At 37.7% G+C, this 20,144-nt stretch overlaps 4 protein-coding genes across 6 annotated transcripts in view; 2 read left to right on the forward strand and 2 right to left on the reverse strand.

The window, feature by feature from the left end:
• The window catches only part of LOC123873415 (neuroglian), a 59,540-nt gene extending 56,069 nt beyond the window's left edge, over nucleotides 1-3,471 (reverse strand). For 2 of the 3 annotated variants that reach the window (XM_045918281.1, XM_045918269.1), the window contains exons 1-2: nucleotides 2,882-3,471; nucleotides 529-655 (exon numbers count right to left, since the gene is read on the reverse strand). In XM_045918281.1, the coding sequence (XP_045774237.1) occupies nucleotides 529-655; nucleotides 2,882-2,939 (185 nt within the window). In that variant the 5' untranslated portion in view covers nucleotides 2,940-3,471. The remainder of the gene's footprint in view (nucleotides 1-528; nucleotides 656-2,881) is intronic. The other variant, XM_045918262.1, reaches the window with a different exon arrangement.
• Nucleotides 3,472-4,998: 1,527 nt separating this feature from the next.
• On the forward strand, nucleotides 4,999-6,914 carry LOC123875467. Its single transcript, XM_045921310.1, has 2 exons — nucleotides 4,999-5,294; nucleotides 5,692-6,914. The coding sequence occupies exons 1-2, from the start codon at nucleotides 5,291-5,293 to the stop codon at nucleotides 6,837-6,839; spliced, it is 1,152 nt and encodes a 383-aa protein (XP_045777266.1). The 5' UTR covers nucleotides 4,999-5,290; the 3' UTR covers nucleotides 6,840-6,914.
• LOC123875432 (scm-like with four MBT domains protein 1) lies at nucleotides 6,905-15,663 on the reverse strand. The gene is made up of 11 exons (XM_045921251.1): nucleotides 15,460-15,663; nucleotides 13,489-13,621; nucleotides 12,895-13,172; nucleotides 12,218-12,340; nucleotides 11,606-11,734; nucleotides 10,746-11,100; nucleotides 10,380-10,509; nucleotides 9,577-9,764; nucleotides 8,762-8,951; nucleotides 7,962-8,137; nucleotides 6,905-7,798 (listed from the first exon to the last, which is right to left on the reverse strand). Exons 1-11 carry the CDS (start codon nucleotides 15,529-15,531, stop codon nucleotides 6,975-6,977), a joined length of 2,598 nt encoding a protein of 865 aa, XP_045777207.1. The 5' UTR covers nucleotides 15,532-15,663; the 3' UTR covers nucleotides 6,905-6,974.
• A 312-nt stretch (nucleotides 15,664-15,975) lies between these two features.
• Nucleotides 15,976-18,740, forward strand: LOC123875441 (CSC1-like protein 2). Its single transcript, XM_045921278.1, has one exon. The coding sequence runs from the start codon at nucleotides 16,221-16,223 to the stop codon at nucleotides 18,447-18,449; it is 2,229 nt and encodes a 742-aa protein (XP_045777234.1). The 5' UTR covers nucleotides 15,976-16,220; the 3' UTR covers nucleotides 18,450-18,740.
• Nucleotides 18,741-20,144: the final 1,404 nt, after the last annotated feature.

The raw sequence follows: 20,144 nt of genomic DNA on the forward strand, positions 1-20,144 counted from the left end.
CAGATATTTTATAAATTAAATGGTCAACTTTGTCAGTCGACGACATACAGACAGCCCTACCGGCAACCTGACGACCGACTTTGAGCAACAATTTTATGGTTGCCCTTATAGGTTGGCATTAACTTGTTGATACTCTACGTTTTCTCACGACTAGACCTTTTCAAGTTTACGCCTATACTACTGAGATATATAATACTGTTATTATAGGTCAAGATTATGATGCAAAAACAGAGCACACCAGTATATTAAATTAAAATTAACGATAGGTAACATTAAAATATTAGGTCTAACTAATATCATTGCTTATATATCACATGCATTATATTAAATTGCGATTACACGTGCGAGGCCTAACATACTCTCCAAGATATCTGTATCCAAGATACAAATAGGCCAAAGTACCTCCAAAGTCAATGACCACTCACTTATCCAGAATTCACCTTGGATCAACGTTGTTTAACTATCGTAATCAACATAGCCTTGAGAACTATGTCAAAAGATCTGTATAAAAAGGAAAGATGTTCTTACTTAGGAGCGGGTTCGCCCTCCGCCTCACACTCGATGATGAAGGGTTTGTCCACCTCGCCGGGCTGCGCCACTTGGAACAGCAGCTCCTCCACCGTCGGCTGCTTGACGATCCGCGGCGGCGACGTCACTGCACCAACAATAATATTGTCAATTTTGTACAAGATTCGGCCAAGTGCAAGTCGGACTTGCACGCAAGTGTTATTTCTTATACCATCATGCTTTTTAAGGGGGCTATTTTAAATTTTATATTATTTGTTGTTGTAGCAGTAATAGAAATACACATTCAGTGACAAATCTCTGCCTATACACGAGATACAGCCGGCTGGCAGACTGATGGGTGGATGGACGGACAGAGTAGGCTTAGTAATAGGATCCCCCTGGCCCTATTGGGGTATAGAACTCTAAAAAGGGCTAAACCTTTTGATTTAATGCATTGAGATAAGTGAATGTAAATGTGCCTAGTGTAAGTGTCAAAAGAACATGTGTTCAAAAGTAAAAATGTATAATAATAATTTATTACTTAAGTAAGTAATTACTTTATAACCCCTGTGAAATATAATTTTACAACCTTGTATGCAAAAGCTTGCAAAAATGCAAAATCCATAAATGCAAAAGTTTGTTTGATTGTTATTTTTTCACATCTAAACTAATGAACTAATTTCGAGAAAATTGGCAAAAAGTTAGCTTGCATCTCAGGATTCCCTAGGAATTTTCAAACACCGTAAATCCGCAGGGATGAAGTTATGGGTAACAGCTAGTAAATCAAGCATAAAATCCAAGCAGGTTTTACAGTAAGCAAATGCTTTTTTTCTAAACTAGTAAATCTTACGAGTAGGTACATAAAAACTAGTTAGGTAGCAGATAACATAGATAGCACTAGTCAATGCCAGTTAACATTGCTATAAACCATCGGCCATAAAGTTGCCACTAGCATAGCATACACTTGGATTTAATTACCCATTTGTCTAAACAAGGAGAGGCTATTAGAATAGTTTAGTTTTTATATAGTTAGATTAGTGACAATGATGATTCTTTCTAGTCTTGCAGTAATTTTGTATAGGTCTATTTAATTCATAAAAAACAGTCAAATGCGAGTCAGAATCGCACTCAGAGGGTATTTTTGTGACATTTTACATGGTAAATCAAAAACTATTATGCATAAAAATAAATAAAAATCTGTTTTAGAATGTACAAGCCCTTTCATATGATACATCTCACTTGGTATAGTTAGTTATCTTACTTTGAAAATTTAAACAGTAAACACATTTTAATTTTTTTTAATGATGTAAACATTCACGGTTTTCAGATTTATTCCTTTACTTGTGCTCTAAGACCTACCTAACTGCCAAATTTCATGATTAGTCAACTTCAGTCTCTATAGGTCTTCTTGACAGACAGACAGACAATAAAGTAAATAAGTAAAGGGAAAAATCCAAAAACTGTGAATTTGTAATTACCATAAAAAAAAATTAAAATGTGTTCACAAACTAATTAATTTACTAAGTAAATCACATAAATAGATGGTGTAGTCTGTCATTGACTTGCAGTGCTCTACATCAAAGTGTACTTGTACTTTATTTGCGAGTCGGACTCACACTTGACACATTTTTTTTCTCATAGAGATCTATGCTCAGGCTGACAACTTTAGCAAATTAGTTGAAAGTTAGTTGTTATGTAAAGGCTGCTCTTCTTTAGGAGCTAGCACTCGTATTAATCAGGTAGTAATGTTGAGTATGCATTTTCTTTTCGCAGTCCTTAATCAAGAGCCTGTTAGCTGGTTAGCTAACCTTACTAAGTTGGCAAACTTATTGAGTAAATTGATTACCATCTACTGGTAAGTTAAGCACAATAAGTTAAGGTTCAATCATTGCAAATTAACATGTAAACAAACTTTCAGTCTAGTACTACAGGTAATAAACATTGATTGCAAATTTTATGATACTTTATTGCTATATGGTCAATTTCAACCATACTATAGACTTAATTTCTAATAAACTGTAGGCCTTTTATGGCAATGTATAGGAAAATGAGGACAATTTTTAGTTACATTTCTAAGAAACTGTCTTCTAATTCCTTTAATAAGTAATATGCAAGTAAAAATGTTTACAAATGCAAAAATTAGTTGTGCTCTTTGACAGGCGTTAACTAATGACCCTAATTATTTTTTTTAATTTTAGAACCTTAACTTGTCTTAAACTGAGATCACAGGTCGATTCTAAGTAACTTTCAAGTTTATCGTAAAATACTACAAAAAGTTGAATGAACCTCTAATCGTGAGACGCTCAAGTAGTGATAACAGTTCATTCAAGTTCAATACGAAGCTCTAAATAGAAAATATATAAGGAATACTTACGCAAAGCTGCCGCTTGCGACAATATCGCGAAGACACATATAAGTTTACTGGTTTCCATTGTTCCACCACTCTGCTTCCTCACAGATCTAATAAGAAATCAAACAAGTCTCATTTAATGATAGAACACTTTTGTCCGGCACACATGTTCACCACACTCGATGACCTAATCCGAATGAAGCCCAAGGTACGGTGACAACACCCACTAAAAATAGTAATAATAATAACACCAAACTGACGCCCAATTATAACATAAAAACTTCTATAGCGCTCAACGTGAGTAACGGTAAACCCTCAGCCGTTCTGAATACACTTTACAAAACGACCGAACAGACGCAAAAACACGCACAAACTCACATTTACAACTACGGTCGGTAAATCGATAAATGCTTTTCGATACACTCGATAGATCCCAAAAACACAATGTTTCTGTAAGAATTTTTTGAAAAAAATATTACCTATTTAGCCTATTTTATAAAAGCATCATCGCGAAAGCCGGAGTAAATTATATTTACAGGATTTATAGGCGGGGCCTTCGAGATTCTCGTTTCGACAATCGACTTCAACAGTGACCAATTTACAAACTGCTTTTGTTGCCCATAGACAAAAGTTATGGCGGGCGTCGCTGATGTCATGGTCATGTCATGTCAACTTCAAACTGACGTAGCTGCTGTCAAAGTTTAGGAATTCTACAAGCGCGCGTTTCTGGAGTGTTCAATTTTTTAACACGCCTATTAGTGCAGACCAACAAGGCCCTCTTGGCTTTGAGTGGGGCGCAGTTGTAGAACTAAGGCTGCCAGTAAATAAATCCTTCTCAAGTTTAGGGAATATCTTGAAAATGTTAATGTTGAAAATTGAGTAAATTGTGGCTAATTTTAACTGAAAGAGAAATTAGGAAAGCTGTTCCTGTTTGTACACGGAAAAAGAATCATAAAAACCATTGATTTGAAACCAAGGACTTTCAACCTGTCATGTTTACCTGCTCAAATACTTACCTTGTGCTAAATATCTTTATGATGCAGACACATTCATGCTGTATTCATTATCACAATATATTATCACGAAATTATGTACATGGAATGACTCTATTATTTAAAAAAGTGATCCTATAAGGGTTCCGTTTTTCCTTTTGAGGGACGAAACCCTAAAAAATAGTAAAATTTAGATTTTTTACTTAGTAACACCACATACAAGGGCAGCATGACACTTCAAAAGATGGCGGCGTCAGTTCCAATTTTGGCCACGGGCCAAGAAAGCCTTGTCGGGCTGTAAATATAATTCTGTAAACTTTTGTTATACCTACTTGATAGAATAAAATTTCAAAACTATTAAGAAAACAATATGTATAGGGTAAGTAATAAAAGACCCGTGTAAGCGTATAAACACTGTATTAATTAGGAAAAACAACTTATTACGACTAGACGAGACAACTTACGCGGCACCGCTTATCCTGCGCACAGGCGCGGGATTCGGTGGTTCAGAACGGACTGAGGGGGTGAGCGCCTAGCTACTAGAGGCTAGGGGTGAGCGGGGCTGGTAAAACGAACCGGCACCCGCCGCATCCGAGAGGGGCGGGAAGCGGGGTGCGGCCTGGGTACTATATATGATTTATAGTTCAATTGGTATAAAAATTCTTTAACCTAAAAGAAATAGATATAATAATTTCACTGTTAGAGTTGTAGAAAGCCTTAATTGTGTAATCATAGACAATATAATTTTTTTAGTCTGATACAAAGATCTACAGATATAATATTTTGGCCGTAGAGAATAGACATTGGAAATATCATGGGACAGTTGGCACTACTTTTTTGTCTTTGACCACTGATCTCTACTTATACACAAGTACGCTGGACTTGCGATTACCAACCTGTTATTGACGCGACTTGATTTTCGCCATTTTGGCACTGATGGCAGCACTGAGCATTATGTGCACTTACTATCTATACTGTCAGTATTTTGATTCCCGATACGCTCGGTGAGGCATTTCAAACTAGTACAAAAATAACTATGATTTTCTGTGGCATATCTTTTCCAGCGTACTTATGTAAATATCTTTGACGCAAGGCCAAACAAGGCGCAACCCAAACGCATCTTGTTGTAGTCTATGCCTTTGACGCTATTGGACATATTTATGTGTAAAAAATCAAATCAAAATTTAAAACGGAGAATTTTAAAAGGCGTTTATTTATCGTTTTTAAAAATTATTTTTGACTATTTATATTCAAATGGAATAATTTTTAGGCTTTATTATATCGTGATCTTGTTTCTAATTCAAAATTACCTAGTCATCAGCATTCCCATAGACTTATTATTTTATATCAATGAGCATTCCACTCTTTCGGCATCTCTCGCTCTGGTATTTAATTACACCTACTACAAGAGTATTACTCCGTTTTGGACTCCATCCTCAACATGTGTGCGTTTTAATAATATAATATTTTTATTAGTTTACTTCTATTTATATCTACAACTACCTTCATTTGCAATTGAATATACAATAATAATAAATACATGGATCGATTTTATATCTTCAACTGCATATTACATGAAGACATTAAGTATATCCCCATATAAAATAAAATGTTACATTAAATTACGTTATGCTATCTCTCAGGCAAGCATATAAAATCGAAGTAACATTGTATGCATGCCTGGGAGTCCTTCATTTTGATCTGAAAAGTGTGTGAAGTCTGCCAATCCGCACTAGGCAGCGATTCTCTTTGGCGTGGTTGACTATGGCCATCCTGAGAGGAGCAGTAGTAAGGGTTGACCATGATGATAATGAGTAAAGTATTTTCAATCGTTATGTTTAGGCGACCGTGGCCAGTCTACAAGCAGTGTAAAGAAGCATCGCAGCTGTTACGATAGTTTTTCTTCGGAAAAGTCCAGTTCACAGGACGTATGTCGATCTGACGCCAATATTTACTACAATGACACTTCGATGACCCCAACCGACAGTTTCACCAGATCCAAAGACACAAGCGCTGAGGCCAGTCATGAGTATTATAAAAAGTATGAGCACGACGAAATTCCAGTTAAAGACGACATCAGTTTCAATGACCATTCATTCAGCGAGGACAACGATTTGAGATCAGTAAATAATAAAGATTCAATTACTAACTCGGATCTCGATAAACTTGAAATGAAAATAATGAGCAAGATTTCTCGAGAACTGCAAACTGACGAAGACGACGTTAACAGCCTCGAGTCAAACATAAAATTGTTTAAAACGACAGTCCAACAGATCTTCGACAATTTTTATGACAACATGAAAGACTTTGAGCGGTATAAAAAAAAGTTTCACGAGATCTTGGAAAAGAATAAAGGGGATTCGTTCTCCGAAATGGAAGACTTCATTAGAGATATGATTCAGAATATACAATCATCAAAGTCTTTAATTTCTAATAAAAAAATTATCAAATCACCACCAGTTGAAAACAAATCAAGCGAAGAATGTCAAATAAATGTAAACGATACGGACGTAAAAGTATCTAAAAGCGCAAATTCCACCGTGGAAACATTTTTGAACGACAATTATTGCGCTGATTCAACTTTAGATGAGGGTAGTTCAAAATTTAACACAGAATTCAAAAGCGAAGAGACCTATAATATTTTTGTAATGAGTGGCAATCCTTATGTTCAGATTAAAATGATTAACCGTGATATGTTATCTGAAATCAATATCAGAGATAAGAATATTGGTAGCATAGAGAACCAACTAGCATCAGCAGAAAATATAAAGAAACTAGCAGCAAAGAAGCTGCAAATAGAGAACTATGCAAAGCTGCAACAAAAGTCTCCGTGTAAAGATAGAGATATACCCGTCAAAATTGCCAGCGCAAAGAAAAATATACACTTGGACGAAGATTTCGTATGCGTGGAAAAAGAAGAGAGCAAATTCTTTATCTTTAAAATATGCAGCTACATTTGTAAGAAACTTCGCAAGACAACGATCAGTTGAAGTTATTTAATTGAATATAAAATATAAAACTACGAAATAATTTAACTACGAAATAAAACTACGAAATAATTTCAACAAATTTTACTTTGGACTAGATAATAGAATAACTCATGATAATGGTAAACAATAAACATTTCAGGTTTCAACATTTTCCTCAAAATTATCTATACAATACCACCTAATCATTGTAATGTGTTTGCAAAGTTGCATCGCATACTCCTTTTTCATGTGCAAAAAATCTGTGATTGTGGGTAGGTCTAACATTATGAAGGCCTCTCCATCTATTTCCTCTTGCTTCATCTTGTCTGCTATGAGTTTGCAGTCTTCTGTACTGTTCAGATAATTGTATACATCTTCTACTGTCCAGTCTAGAGGATTGCGCCCTAGTTTAAGTTTTCCTTTCATTGCTGTGTCTTTTTCAAACATCTTATTATCTGAAGGTAAAGGGTCATCCGTGTGGAACTTAAGTTTTTTTAACTCTGGTTCTTCAGAATCTGAAACGTCGGATATATTTTTGGCATCTCGGGAATTGCAACTACTTTCATTCGTCTCATTTTCGGTATCACTATCTTGTTGTTTCTTGCTTGCGCAGGAGTTGTTGTAGATTGTTTCTACGTCTTTTTTGTTCCAATGTGCTTCCTTCATTTGGAGTGCGAAGTTTGGCAGTTTGGCCCCACGGGTTTTCATTTCTAGTTTCGGGAAATTATTTTTAGCTTCGCGTTTTCTTCTTGTGCTTCTCTTATAATCTGTAACGCTATCTGGGGAGTTGGGTCTAGTGCCGTTTTCTGACGGTGGTGTGGACCCCGCACTGTGTTCACTTTCAACAGATTCTCCATCTCTGTTGTTCTCTACTTCTGGTGGTGGTTGTTCTTTTTCTCTCTTTTCTGAAGCTCCCTTTTTCTTCTTTCGTTTGCCGTTGACGCTTCCTTTTGGTCTGCCACGTCGTTCTGTTCCGTTATCTGTGAAGCAAATAAAATAGGTAATTTTATATAGGAACACTTTTGATGTTAGCTATTGGGGGGGTTTCCAAAGTTTTTTTGAAATGGTAGTTGGATAAGGACAAGTTTGCAGCTTGACACACGTCCCGGCAGAAGGTCTCTGACGTGATAATGTGAAACTCACGGAATGTAGACTTCTCGACTTGCTGGCAGTGGTTGGGGCACTGCTCCGGGTACTCCACAGGGCCGAACAGACTGGGACAGGCTTGCAGCTTGACACACACGTCCCGACAGAAAGACGACACTTGCTCCGACGTGGTCGCTATTGGCACGTATGCATGGTAGGTGCTGGTTTTGAGCCTGTGAATAAAAATTGACAGTTCAAAATAGTGGACCTACTGTATTTATTATTTTTGAATGATGTACAACCCTCCTTGATTGTTTATGGCTTTATTCATGGACGATGATGGTATTAAAAACGGATCAGAACCGATTTAGTATAGTCACAAGTCAAAACACTGGTGCTTCACAACAGGCCTGGGCAATCCTCAGGAATGCTGATAATAATCCATAGTCAAGGGCAAAAGATTCGGCTTCTGCCTAGCCTATTTGAGGTCCATCAATACCCAGAGTGCTGATTTGTAGTCCAAAAAGCTGAACTCAATTTTCCTACGCCTAAACAATTCTCAGGCATGCCGATAACACGTTATTAAGGGTCATCTTTGACCTAGCGAATTTAAGGTCCATCATTGCCCTGAATTCGATTATTATTAGTAGTCCAAAACCAGAACTCAATTTTTCAAATCGACTTTTGACTAGACTGATCTGAATCCAATAGGAATATATTCACTATTATAGCAAGAGATGATATAGTGTTTTTTTTCACTTCAATTCATTGCAGAATGCAGATATCTAATAAGCTTTTATATAATAGATCTTTTGTACTACTATACTATAAACAGTTTTTGCATAACACATACTCACTTAGCTCTAAGCATTTCAAGCTGCATGCCTTCCTCAGGTGGTCCTTCGGTCTCCCAATCCTTGAGCAGCTTAGCGGGCTTGTATGAAGCTGATATAATCTTGTTCATCACCTCTTTCAGCACCAACAACAAAGGCCCAGGGCCGACGTGTTTTGGCAGCTGCGATAGCTTATTTCTACTTATAGATGGACCTACGACAACGTAAAAAACATTAAAAAAATAATATTTGTGGCAGTCTCCATTTACGGACACTAGATGGCGCTACTCGAATTCATACGACGACGGATGCTAAAGGCACGCTGCCACGAATAACTTATAAGTCATCATCATTACCATCATCTTCAGCCTGTGGACGTCCATTGTTGGACATAGGCCATCCCTAAAGAGCGCCACTTATAAATAAATAGTAATTTTTCAAACGATGTTGAAATAAATATATGAATCAGTACTCTGGTTCTCCTACAAATCTCCTCATTTCTGATTTAATCACGTGAGTAAATCCAAGCATAGCTCTCTCCATCACCCGCAAAGTGACTCTGAGCGTACTTATGAGGCCCATTCTTAGCGACCATATCTCGGATCCAAATGTCATCACTCACAACACACACACGCGTCGAAGACTTTGGTCTTCAAGTACTGAGGAATTTTGGACTAGAAGACTCCAAGTTCCCGAACGCTGCCCAGCCGTAAGAAGATTCGATAGGTTGGACCAACCGAGCTGGATAGACCAGGTACATACTTGTCTACAATTTCAAGTGCAGAGCTCCCAAAGATTACTGGGTAGTGTATTTTTCGGCATTACAGATGGATAGATACCTGCATAACACTTGTAGTTGAAGTATATCCTGTCACACCACTCCTCTGTGGGTTTGGGATCCTCTTTGACAGGTTTTGGATCCTCTACTTCTTTGACAGGTTCTTTCTTAGTATCAGGTATATGCAGCTCATAGTTATTGCTGTCGCACCATCCCACTGGGAAAAGCAGGTCACTGTCTTGCGAATACCTGTTTAAATTAATAAATTACATTGAAATTGGTACATCTGTTTGAGTACACCAATATTGACAAAATTCGAGTGCGCAAGAGTAGAAACACTTTAGTGTCAAAGTAAAATAGTTTTTAACTGCTTTGTTATAAAGCTTGTGTTTGCTCATACATTTAATTACAGCCAGCGCTCGAAACGGGAACGGTGTGAAATTAAAATCAGCGATACTGAATTTTTGACTTATAAGTGTAAATTAAAAATTTATAACACCCCCGACAAGTGAAGGTTACAGTAACTAGAAAAGAGCTGATATATTTCAAACAGCTGAACCGATTTTCTTGGATTATAGCTAAGAACACTCTCAATCAAGCCACCTTCCAAACAAAAAAAAACTAAATAAAAATCAGTTTATTAGTTTAGGAGCTACGATGCCACAGACAGATACACACGTCAAACTTGTAACACCCCTCTTTTTGGGTCAGGGGTTAAAAATCAATAACATTTAGGTCCATTTTACTCAAACGTTCTTGTTTTTCGACCCCTTAAATTCTATCAACGTAGTGAGATGTAAAATATCATACTAAGTATACTGTATGTTTATTTTTCATGTATAGTGATTTCATAACAATACTGACCAATATTTTTCCCCGATAGGCAGAAGTTCAACGTATAACATATGTTCAGTTATAGTTTCAATGGACGCAACGTGAATTTCCTCGTGATTCAACGGGTTCACGGCTTCTAACTTCATATTTACTTCAATACCTAGAACGATAACATTCAGAAAGATTAGACTATAGAATTATTACTTTACAATAAAATACTTTTCTTTTGCTTAAGATATGGGTCAAGGGCAATGGGATCTGACTATCAATCAATATCAAATGACTTTGTAATAAATTGACTATTGAATACTTTACGATATTTTTGGCTGCCTGTTACAAGATAGTACTTTTAATAAGCGCGTCGCATTTCCTTGACGCAAATAAATGAATCAATACCTTTAAGAAACTCCTTATTTCCGAAGCAGTAATCCGGGGCAGGTACAGAAGCAGTCATAGACAAGTACTCCTCCCAGTCAAAAGTGTCCTCTTTCCAAATCTTTGGTGGTTTAAACTCGACCTTATTCCTCTGAGCCCACCCTATAGGGTAGATGTAAGGGTGCATGTTGTCACACAGCCACGCCATCTTGCTGTCCTCATAGTCGTCGACATGATCGTCCAAGACCACTAGGAAGTGCAGGTTGTTGAATATTTTCAGTACTGTAGCGGGTTGGACTGTGTTGAAGTCGTTAGGGCTTAAGGCTTCCACTTTCATGCCTGTTGCGAAGCTATGTGCTTCTAGGATTTGGTTTGGCTGTTAGGAATTGAAAAAACGAAAAATAATTTTTTTTTATCAAGTACTATTTCTTATTTATTAAAAAAAAAACTATTGAAATGGCTGCCTTGAAAATTTAAAAAAAATAAAGTCTTATTTCTTGTATGATAGTACGGAACCTTTCGTGTGCCAGTCAGATCCACACCTGACCAATTTTTATTTTTGATCATTTTTAGCTAAGTTCATAAAATTGCTTTGTAGGTTGGTATGTTATCTATAATAGGTAGGTTAGGGGGTAACCTCTGGAACTAATGATTCGTTCTTTATAAATGCGGAAATATGTTTGTTTGTTGGTTTGTACTTCAATGACACCGCAACTCGGCCTCGGATTGACGTGATTTTTATAGCATAGGGATAGTTAAAGTCCCGGAGGGTGACATAGGCTACTTTTTATCCCGCGAAATCAAGAAGTTCTTACGGAATTTTGAAAACCTAAAACATACAAAACGCGGGCAAAAGCTAGTGTTTATAAACCAATATTTACCTGAAACAGGTCGGCTGGCGTTGGTTCACTGATGGCCTCCTCTGCACTCTGTCTCAGCTGTGCACTCAACTTATTCTTGCAGGAAAACTTGTTGACTTTGCCTGGGTACTTGAACTGCCACGGCGAACCCTGCAAATATTTATTGAGTTGGTACATAGCTTCGTTCGAAGAACTCATTATCTGGTCCTGTATATAGACTACTCTACTCTATAACAGTATCATCTATCTGTAACAGTATAACAGTATGCAATAGTCTACGTGAGCAAATCATAAATGAGATCCGCTGAAGAACCAAAGTAACCCATAGACAACAAATCGCAAATGTTTATTCTCTATAGGCAAGTGCTTGACCACAATCACTCCTGATGGAAAGTGATGATGTGGCCTAAAATGGGACGCGTTTACCTATTGGTGCCTATTTGATCTAGTTTTAAAGATACCCAGACTTTCTAGAAAAACACGAGCTATCTTAGGCGTCATCATCACTACCCATCAGGTGTGATCATGGCAAGCGTGCGCCTATAGTGAATTAAAAAAAAAATACATAGTTCAAGGATTGTTGTAAATTTATCCAATAGCACATAATAATGTTTAATTTTTCTTAAAACTTACCTTGTTAGTGACAAAACCGAAGCTGCTCAGTCTGGGGTTGCAGAAGAACATCCAGAACTGCGCCAAGTCATCATCCGCACCATCGTAGCGCAGCAGCAGACGACCACCCACGTTTTCACACACCTACGAAAAGTTTAACAGCTATTACAAGTATATTAGAATTTCTAGAGATTTGTATCCAAAGGGTTCCGTATCCGAAGCGTGCCAAAAAGAAGTCTATTACTAAGCCTCCGATATCGGTGTCCGCCTGTCTGCCAGGGCGGGTAAATTTTAATATTGCTCTTTTATACATATATGAATTCAGAATTTTCTCCTCTTTCATTTGACATCGTGAAAGTGTGTCTGCTAGCCTTTTACGGCTCGTCGTGTTCAATAGTTTTTGACAAATTTGGTGTAGCTTGCATCCCAGGGAAGAGGATAGGCTACTTTTTGTCCCAGAATATCAAAGAGATCGCACGGGATTCTTAAAAAACTTAAACCTACATGGACGAAGTTGAGAGCATCAACTCTTTGGCACAATGATTGGAATCCTGAAGACAAGCATAGGCTACTTTGTTCCTGTTTCCACAGAATTAAACAAACCTAGACGAAGTCGCGGGTATCATCTCGTGATAAATAAAATAGGCAAGCGTAGTGAGCGCATATTTTCCGTTCTCATAGATCCATAGATAACTCACAGTGGCAATCCAGTATCTGTAAGGGTCGATGACGTTCTGTATCTCGACCTTCATGCCGCCCTTGATCCTGTCTATGGGCGACAGGCCCTTGTTGTTCAGCGCCTCGATGGACACGGACTGCCCCACCAGCAGCGCCTGCTTCATCAGATCAATGATGCTGTTGCCGCAGCGCGAGTTGATGTCGTCGGGCGGTTCTATCAACTCGTCGTATTTGCCGCACCAACCCAGCGGGTGGACTTTGGTTTTTGATATGTCGCACCAGAAGTCTGCTTCTGCACCTGTGACCAAAATGAGTAGTCATTGAGCCTATATGGAGTACAGTAGCTGGCAAGAAATATTGTACATCAACCTTTAGAATGAGATTTCGGTTATGCTTTGTAGAGCGTTGTCTCTATCATTCATATGTATGTATTACTTGTTTGTTAGTTTATTGGTTTGACATGGGTGACTTTTAGCATGGATAGAGTTAGAGAGTGACATAGATTGCTTTTTATCGCATAAAATCAAATAGTTCGCATGGGATTTAAAAAACCTTAATCAACGCGGACGAAGTCGCGAGCATCAGCTAGTTGTATTTCAAACCTGTGAACTTGCCTATGAACTTGATGCGTAGCAGGTGTGCGCAGACCATGGTGATCTCTGCTATCCAGTACATGTCTGGATTGGTTTTGTGGCACACTTCCAAGAGCATGCCTTGCTTGATGCCATTGTTGAGGCTCGTTTCCACCTAAAAGTACAAGGATCATCATCATCATCAACATCATTACAGCTCTTCAGTTCGGGTCAAGTCGCAGGCAAAAGCTACTTAGTCTATTTTTATTATTTATAATAGACTAAGCAGCTTTCCGGACTTCGTCTGTGGTGGCGTTTGCTGGCGCGCGTGTTGTGACTTTTTGGAGTGTTTTTTTTTATTAGAACTGACTGGGAAGCGCTCTAAAGGGGCACCGCGTGTATGTCGGCGGGCGCCGGCACAGACGAAGTCCATACTTATACATATAGTTTCCCTAACTTGTAAATAACGAGAGAAAAAAAAAGCAGCTTTCGCTGAAGCGTCTATATCAGAAGTGCTTCGAGTTTTCCAAATGTTATTAAGTCTAGTTTATAAGAATATTCTAAACAGTTCTTACACATTGGAATGCTCTTGATTTATGCAATGTACAATACAAAATAATACATAGGTACTATATTTAAAAAAATTGAACTCTCATGAATTCAAATCACCTTGAGAAGTTGAGATAATCATGATGCATGCATAATGTTAAATCCATGGTCACAATCATAACAAGGATTAAGAGCACTTAAGGAATAATTCTAGTCATTAGTTTTAAATTTTTAATAATGATGAAATAATAATTAATAACAATATTCACAAATACTTAAATATAAAAATTATAAAACGAAAATGTCAACCAAATCACTGTAACGAGGCAGGGTGCCCAGAACGCTGGCTGTGTTACTAATTGAATGACCAGACTAATATGCTGATCAAGGTAACTGCCAGAGCTCCGGTCACCCGTGGACTCCACAAAACGGGATGACAGGTCCTTCAAAAAGGGTCTAGCATTCTCGCCCCACGAATCCATGGTCTCCACTCCAAAAGGCACAAATATGAAATTATTTTCTATATTTTCATATTTGCGCCTCTTGGCCCTTTCCGCCTTAGTGGCTGCCGCTCCCACCACCAAGGAGGTCACCTGTATGTGAGACAGTGCCAATGTATCAACACACATGGCATCCCATACACGCGACCTTTCTTGTTTCCACAGGACAAGAAATAAATAGTAAATTTAATAATAGATATCAACACAATAATATTAATTTCTATGTTATTAATAATAATTCAATGCTAATTATTTTATTACTCAAGCAATTAACAATTGCTGGCTGGAAATTCTCTCAAGATAAGACTCTAATTCATATCCTCTGTGGCTGTCCAGCCTTACATTATTATTTATATGTAATTCAATTTGTATAAGCAGACATCTTAAATATAATTAATACATTGTTTTACTACAAATTGTTAGACAAACTTAAATTATGTACCTATAAATATCTAAAGAACACAAATTAAATTTTATGAATTTACATTTACTTAACTAGTTATTTTTCCATAAAAGTACATAACTAGCATCATTATTATTTATTAAAATATTACTCACGTATTCAAGTGAAATGAGGTCGCTTATTATCGACTAACTTTATTGCTAACACTTTCCATATGGAGAAAAAATTTATGTTCATAAGATAATAAAAGCGAATCAATTAAATACTTGAAAAGTCTTTCCACTACATACTAATTTTATTATTGTATTTAGGCAGGCAGAAGTTTTTCTACAGAATGATCTAAAAATAGCTTACATGGCCTTTGTCGCAACTGATCAAAAAATATTATTTTAACAACTTTTCTTTTAAATCAAACAAGCTATTTACATGGAATAACTCCTGACAGAAACATAAATATGCGACAAATAAATGTCCTATTATAATACAAATAAAACTAGATTAAGAGTAAGAGTTTATCAATAATTATACAACATTAAACAGCAGTTAAAAGTCGCAACTTACATGAGAAAATAATTCTTCGGGAACAGCGACGCTTTTCGTGTCTTCTAAATAATTATTCCAATCGAATTCCATTATTTAATAAATTACAAGATTTAAATAAAGACTTCATTAACTTAGGATATATAAAATTGATTAAAAATTAAGCTCTACATTAAGACAACTTCACCCTTGCTTTAGACTTTTTCACTGAAAAATGAAATATTGAAATTCATCAGAATTTATTTAATCAACTGGCAACTATTTGAAACTTGATGATGGGCACGGTACCAATATCAACTGTTTCCGGTTTTTCACTATTTCCGCAATTGGTTTGTCTTGTCTGTGTAAGTGGTTTGTGCACTTCACCCATTTCTAATCCGATAATCGGTGACTGGAAAAATCATAGACAGGGAAAAATAACATACTCTGTGGTACTGAACAAGAACCCAAGGCCGTAAAGTTAAAAAAAAAAATGTTCACTTGGTTGGCATTTGACACATGGAGTGGACCCATCACCCATCATTCATTACAATTGAATTGACATTTGACAAGCATTGATTACAATTTACAATTTACATCACAGAATTTTACATCATTACATTAAAAAAGAAGACTAATCTGGAATTTGGATCGAAAACATTTATCAACAATTATTTTGAAGTTAAAAAAGTGTTTATGTGTTAATAACGCGACTAATCAATTGTGTTTTTCGCGTTTCTTTGTGTTCAAATTATGTGATCACTTTCTCTTCAGCTACTCGGTTGCGACATCAACAGACAACAATGCTGGACAATATGCTTTACTCTTTATCAGCCAACAGCTCCAATGGGACTGATGACGAGGGTTGCATGCTTCTGAACACGTCTCAGAGTGTAATAATCACAGGGGCATACAACGGTATACCTCAGACCTTGATCCTAAATATCATATCGTGGACATGTCTAATATTACTGTTCACGGTGCTGCGGCGTACTGCCTGGAACTATGGGCGCATGGCGCTCGTTCAGCGATCAAAGAGCAGGTGGACGAATTTGTTTTTCGGCGGCGGGGACAACGACGCTTTGGTGGAAAGGCGAAGGAGCGCCGATGAGTCTTTGAACATCGATGAAGGGTTCTTCACTTGGATTCCTGCAGTGTTCCGACTCACACGCGAGCAGGTCCTCGCGAAATGCGGACCAGATGCCGTCCACTACCTTTCCTTTCAGAGACACGCGATAACACTCATGTTCATCGTCACATTAGTCTCTATAGGTATAATCCTTCCAATCAATTTCCAAGGATCTAATCAAATAGATGCAAACACATTCAGTCGCACCACATTAACCAACCTAAATGGACGATCATCTTGGCTATGGGTACACACAATAATGAGTATTCTCTTCCTCCCTGTATCAGTTTTAATCATGAGAAGATGCACCGGCAGGAAGCCAGTACCGACGTCAATGACTGGCACTATTATGATCACTAACATATCCAGAGCTGATAGAAACGAGGCCACAATAAGAGCGTACTTCACACACAACTTTCCGCACATACAAATCGTAGATCTACGTCTCGCTTACAACATCAACAAGCTAAACGAGGTTCAGGAGCAAAAGGAAATGGTGAGTGAAGCTCTAATATACACAGAAACATATTTCAGGAAGACGGGTAAAAAGATAATGGTTAGACCAACTTTATGTGGACCTGAAGTAGATGGCCTGGAGTATTACACTAATGAAGAAAAACGACTAAAAGATGAAGCTAAGAGATGTAAAGCTATGGTTCTCAATGACCCACTGGGTATTGCTTTCTTAACGTTACCCTCTTACCAACTAGCTGAGCATGTAATCAACCACTTCAGCTTGCACCGTGGCTGGGTGTTAACGCATGCCACCAACCCCTCAGATATAATTTGGGAAAATTTGTCCGTTCAGCCTGGTATTTGGTATGTGAAAGCTATCATAATTAATGTTTGTCTTTTCATAGTCCTCTTTTTCTTGACAACACCAGCTTTTATCGTTAACCTGTTCAACACCACAGTAGCAAAGCCCGAAAGCTTGAACAGAATTAGCACTCTGATATTTGAGTTCCTGCCTACCTTACTGCTTTGGACCATGGCAGCTGTGATGCCGGCGATCGTGGCGTTCTCCGATAAGTTCCTCTCCCACTGGACTAAATCTCAACAGAACTACTCCATTATGACCAAAACTACCTCATACCTGTTGCTTATGACTTTGATTTTACCATCATTAGGGCTCGCTAGTGCAGAGGCTTTCTTGCGGTGGACATGGCACCACGAAAACGATACGATGAGATGGGACTGTGTCTTTCTACCTGACAAGGGTGCATTCTTTGTGAACTATGTGATAACTTCAGGGTTTATCGGTACCTCACTGGAGCTGATACGTTTTCCGGAGTTATTCCTTTATGTCTGGTATCTCTTACAGTCTAAATCGAAAGCGGAAAAGAGTTACGTAAAGAAGGCGATTTTGTATGAATTTCCATTTGGAGTTCACTACGCTTGGAGTCTTGCTGTTTTTTCCATAACCATGGTCTACAGTCTGGCTTGTCCTCTTATTGCGCCGTTTGGGCTGATATACTTTTGCTTGAAGCATGTGGGGGATAAGCATAATTTGTACTTTGCGTACGGGCCGTGTGATATGAGCGGGGTTGGCGGCGGGCGAATTCACGCCACTGCCGTCAGATTAATTCGTGTGTCTGTGTTACTACTACTGATCAATATGGCAGCATGGGCCGGATTGCGAGCCGGGTTCGAAGCTCGAACGATCATTTTAATAATGGCGTCGATAGTTGCGTTCGGAACTTTCCTGTTACTGAGTCCGTTCCCGAGCTGCACCCCCCCGGCGCCCTTGCAAACGGAGAGTAGTATAAGGTTCCCGGAGTACGTGGCCCCGGTATTGGCCAAACCCTTGGACACGCCACCCATTTCCTCACCTTCGACGCCCGACTATGGCGCTTCGTCACCAGTCGTTAACCTCTCATACAGCCCAGACCCGATCAATATATAATGTATTTGCATTCTAATAAGTATAATTTTCGATGAAATCATATCACGATTCACGAGATAAAGAAAGTATCTTTGAGATATCGGCGTGTTTTGCGATATTGACTAATGCAAAGAGCGTATTTATAGCAATGTAAATAAATAATGCAATATTTTTTTATATTTTAATAATAATAGTCCTAGTCTTGAGGATACTCTTAAAGTTATCGTTGTTTTCGACTCCTCGTGTTGTTTGCTTTTTAACTGCACCATCACGTCATTTATGTATGTTGCACACTGGAAAATCAATTTTAACTACCTATTGAAATGGTCAGATTACACAATTGAATCGATAAATAATTTTTTAAAGATCTTTTGAGATCTAGATTCGAGCGATTTTTGTATTCACGCAAGTTGATTTTCTCTTGTGTTGTATAAAGTAATTATGGCCAAGTCATCACCAAGCACCAAGAAAATTAATCAAGTATTAAAACCATTAGAATATTAAGGTGATATTATGTTCAGAGTTCAGACAGTTACGGCGTAAGACATCAGCAACCGTACGTCATCACTGATTAGTCATTGCCATTGCTGATTATATTAAGTGATACTGTACTTTGTATGTAAAATATTTTATCTTTCTGATAATCGGATTATGCCTTTAGGTCCAATAAAATGTACATAATATTTACAGTGGATAAGATGATGTCACAGACTCGCGATTTATTTTTGGATTTTACTGCTAATTCTTAATGTTTAATTTAATTGAGAATGTAACTGTCACAATAACTTCTTTTGCAGGACTAAAGTAAAAACTATAGAGCATAATACCTATCTGTTGTTCTGTAAAATATTTGAGGCTGAGATCTATAGAGCGTACTTTGACTTTGTTGGACTTAAGTTTGAGTTAAAACGAGACAGATTTATGCCAATGATATAACGTTGTCTCGTTTTAACAGTGTCTTAAGTCTAAGCTAAGTCCAAGTGCGCTCTATAAATCTCAGCCTAAGACTCCCCGCAGGCCTATTAACCACTGATGTCAGTGGCTATGGGAGGTCGACCACGGTAACGATTTAGTAGCGATATAATCGCAAAAAGACAGCGATGCAGTCGCGACACTGCCGCCCCTGTGCCTGTACCTATACCTTCGCCAACGTAACAATGATTTTGCATCGCTACTATTGTGATACAGCATCAATACAGACGCGATAAGGAAAGGTTAATAAATGAATAGTCGCGCGTTTGCATCTGCTGCTCAATCAAGCTGAATTGATACTATGCGATTCTATTACTACTTGATGTCTGATACTGAATCACTACTGTCCCGCGTTGCATATATGCGACTGACGGCCAAAAACCGGCCAAGTGCACAATAGTCAAAATTATTGTGCGTAAAAATAAATAAGAATCTGTTTTAGAATATACAAATAAAGCCTTTTCATATGATACCCCACTTGGTATAGTTATTTTACTTTGAAAATTGGAATACATTTATTATTTTTTTTTTTTATGGTGTAACCACAAATTCACGATTTTCGGATTTATTTCTTTACTTGACAGACATACAACAAACAACAAAGTGATCCTATAAGGGTTCCGTATTTCTTTTTGAGGTACGAAACCCTAAAAATAGCGAAAACGCGCTACTGAATCACTGCATAAAGCCGTGGCCGTGGGCGACCTCCCTTTAATTTAGTTATACACAACGAAAAGTGACCAA

This window comes from Maniola jurtina, chromosome 2, assembly GCF_905333055.1.
Source record: "Maniola jurtina chromosome 2, ilManJurt1.1, whole genome shotgun sequence".
Taxonomy (NCBI): Eukaryota; Metazoa; Arthropoda; class Insecta; order Lepidoptera; family Nymphalidae; genus Maniola; species Maniola jurtina.

Excerpts from the sequence above, each read along its gene's own strand:
- LOC123875432 (XM_045921251.1), bottom strand. The coding sequence starts at position 15,531 with ATGGAATTCGATTGGAATAATTATTTAGAAGACACGAAAAGCGTCGCT. Across the intron at positions 13,173-13,488 it reads GCTACGCATCAAGTTCATAG|GTGCAGAAGCAGACTTCTGG; the intron begins GCAAGTTCACAG and ends TTTTGGTCACAG. Across the intron at positions 10,510-10,745 it reads AAATAAGGAGTTTCTTAAAG|GTATTGAAGTAAATATGAAG; the intron begins GTATTGATTCAT and ends TTATCGTTCTAG.
- LOC123875441 (XM_045921278.1), top strand. The coding sequence starts at position 16,221 with ATGCTGGACAATATGCTTTACTCTTTATCAGCCAACAGCTCCAATGGG.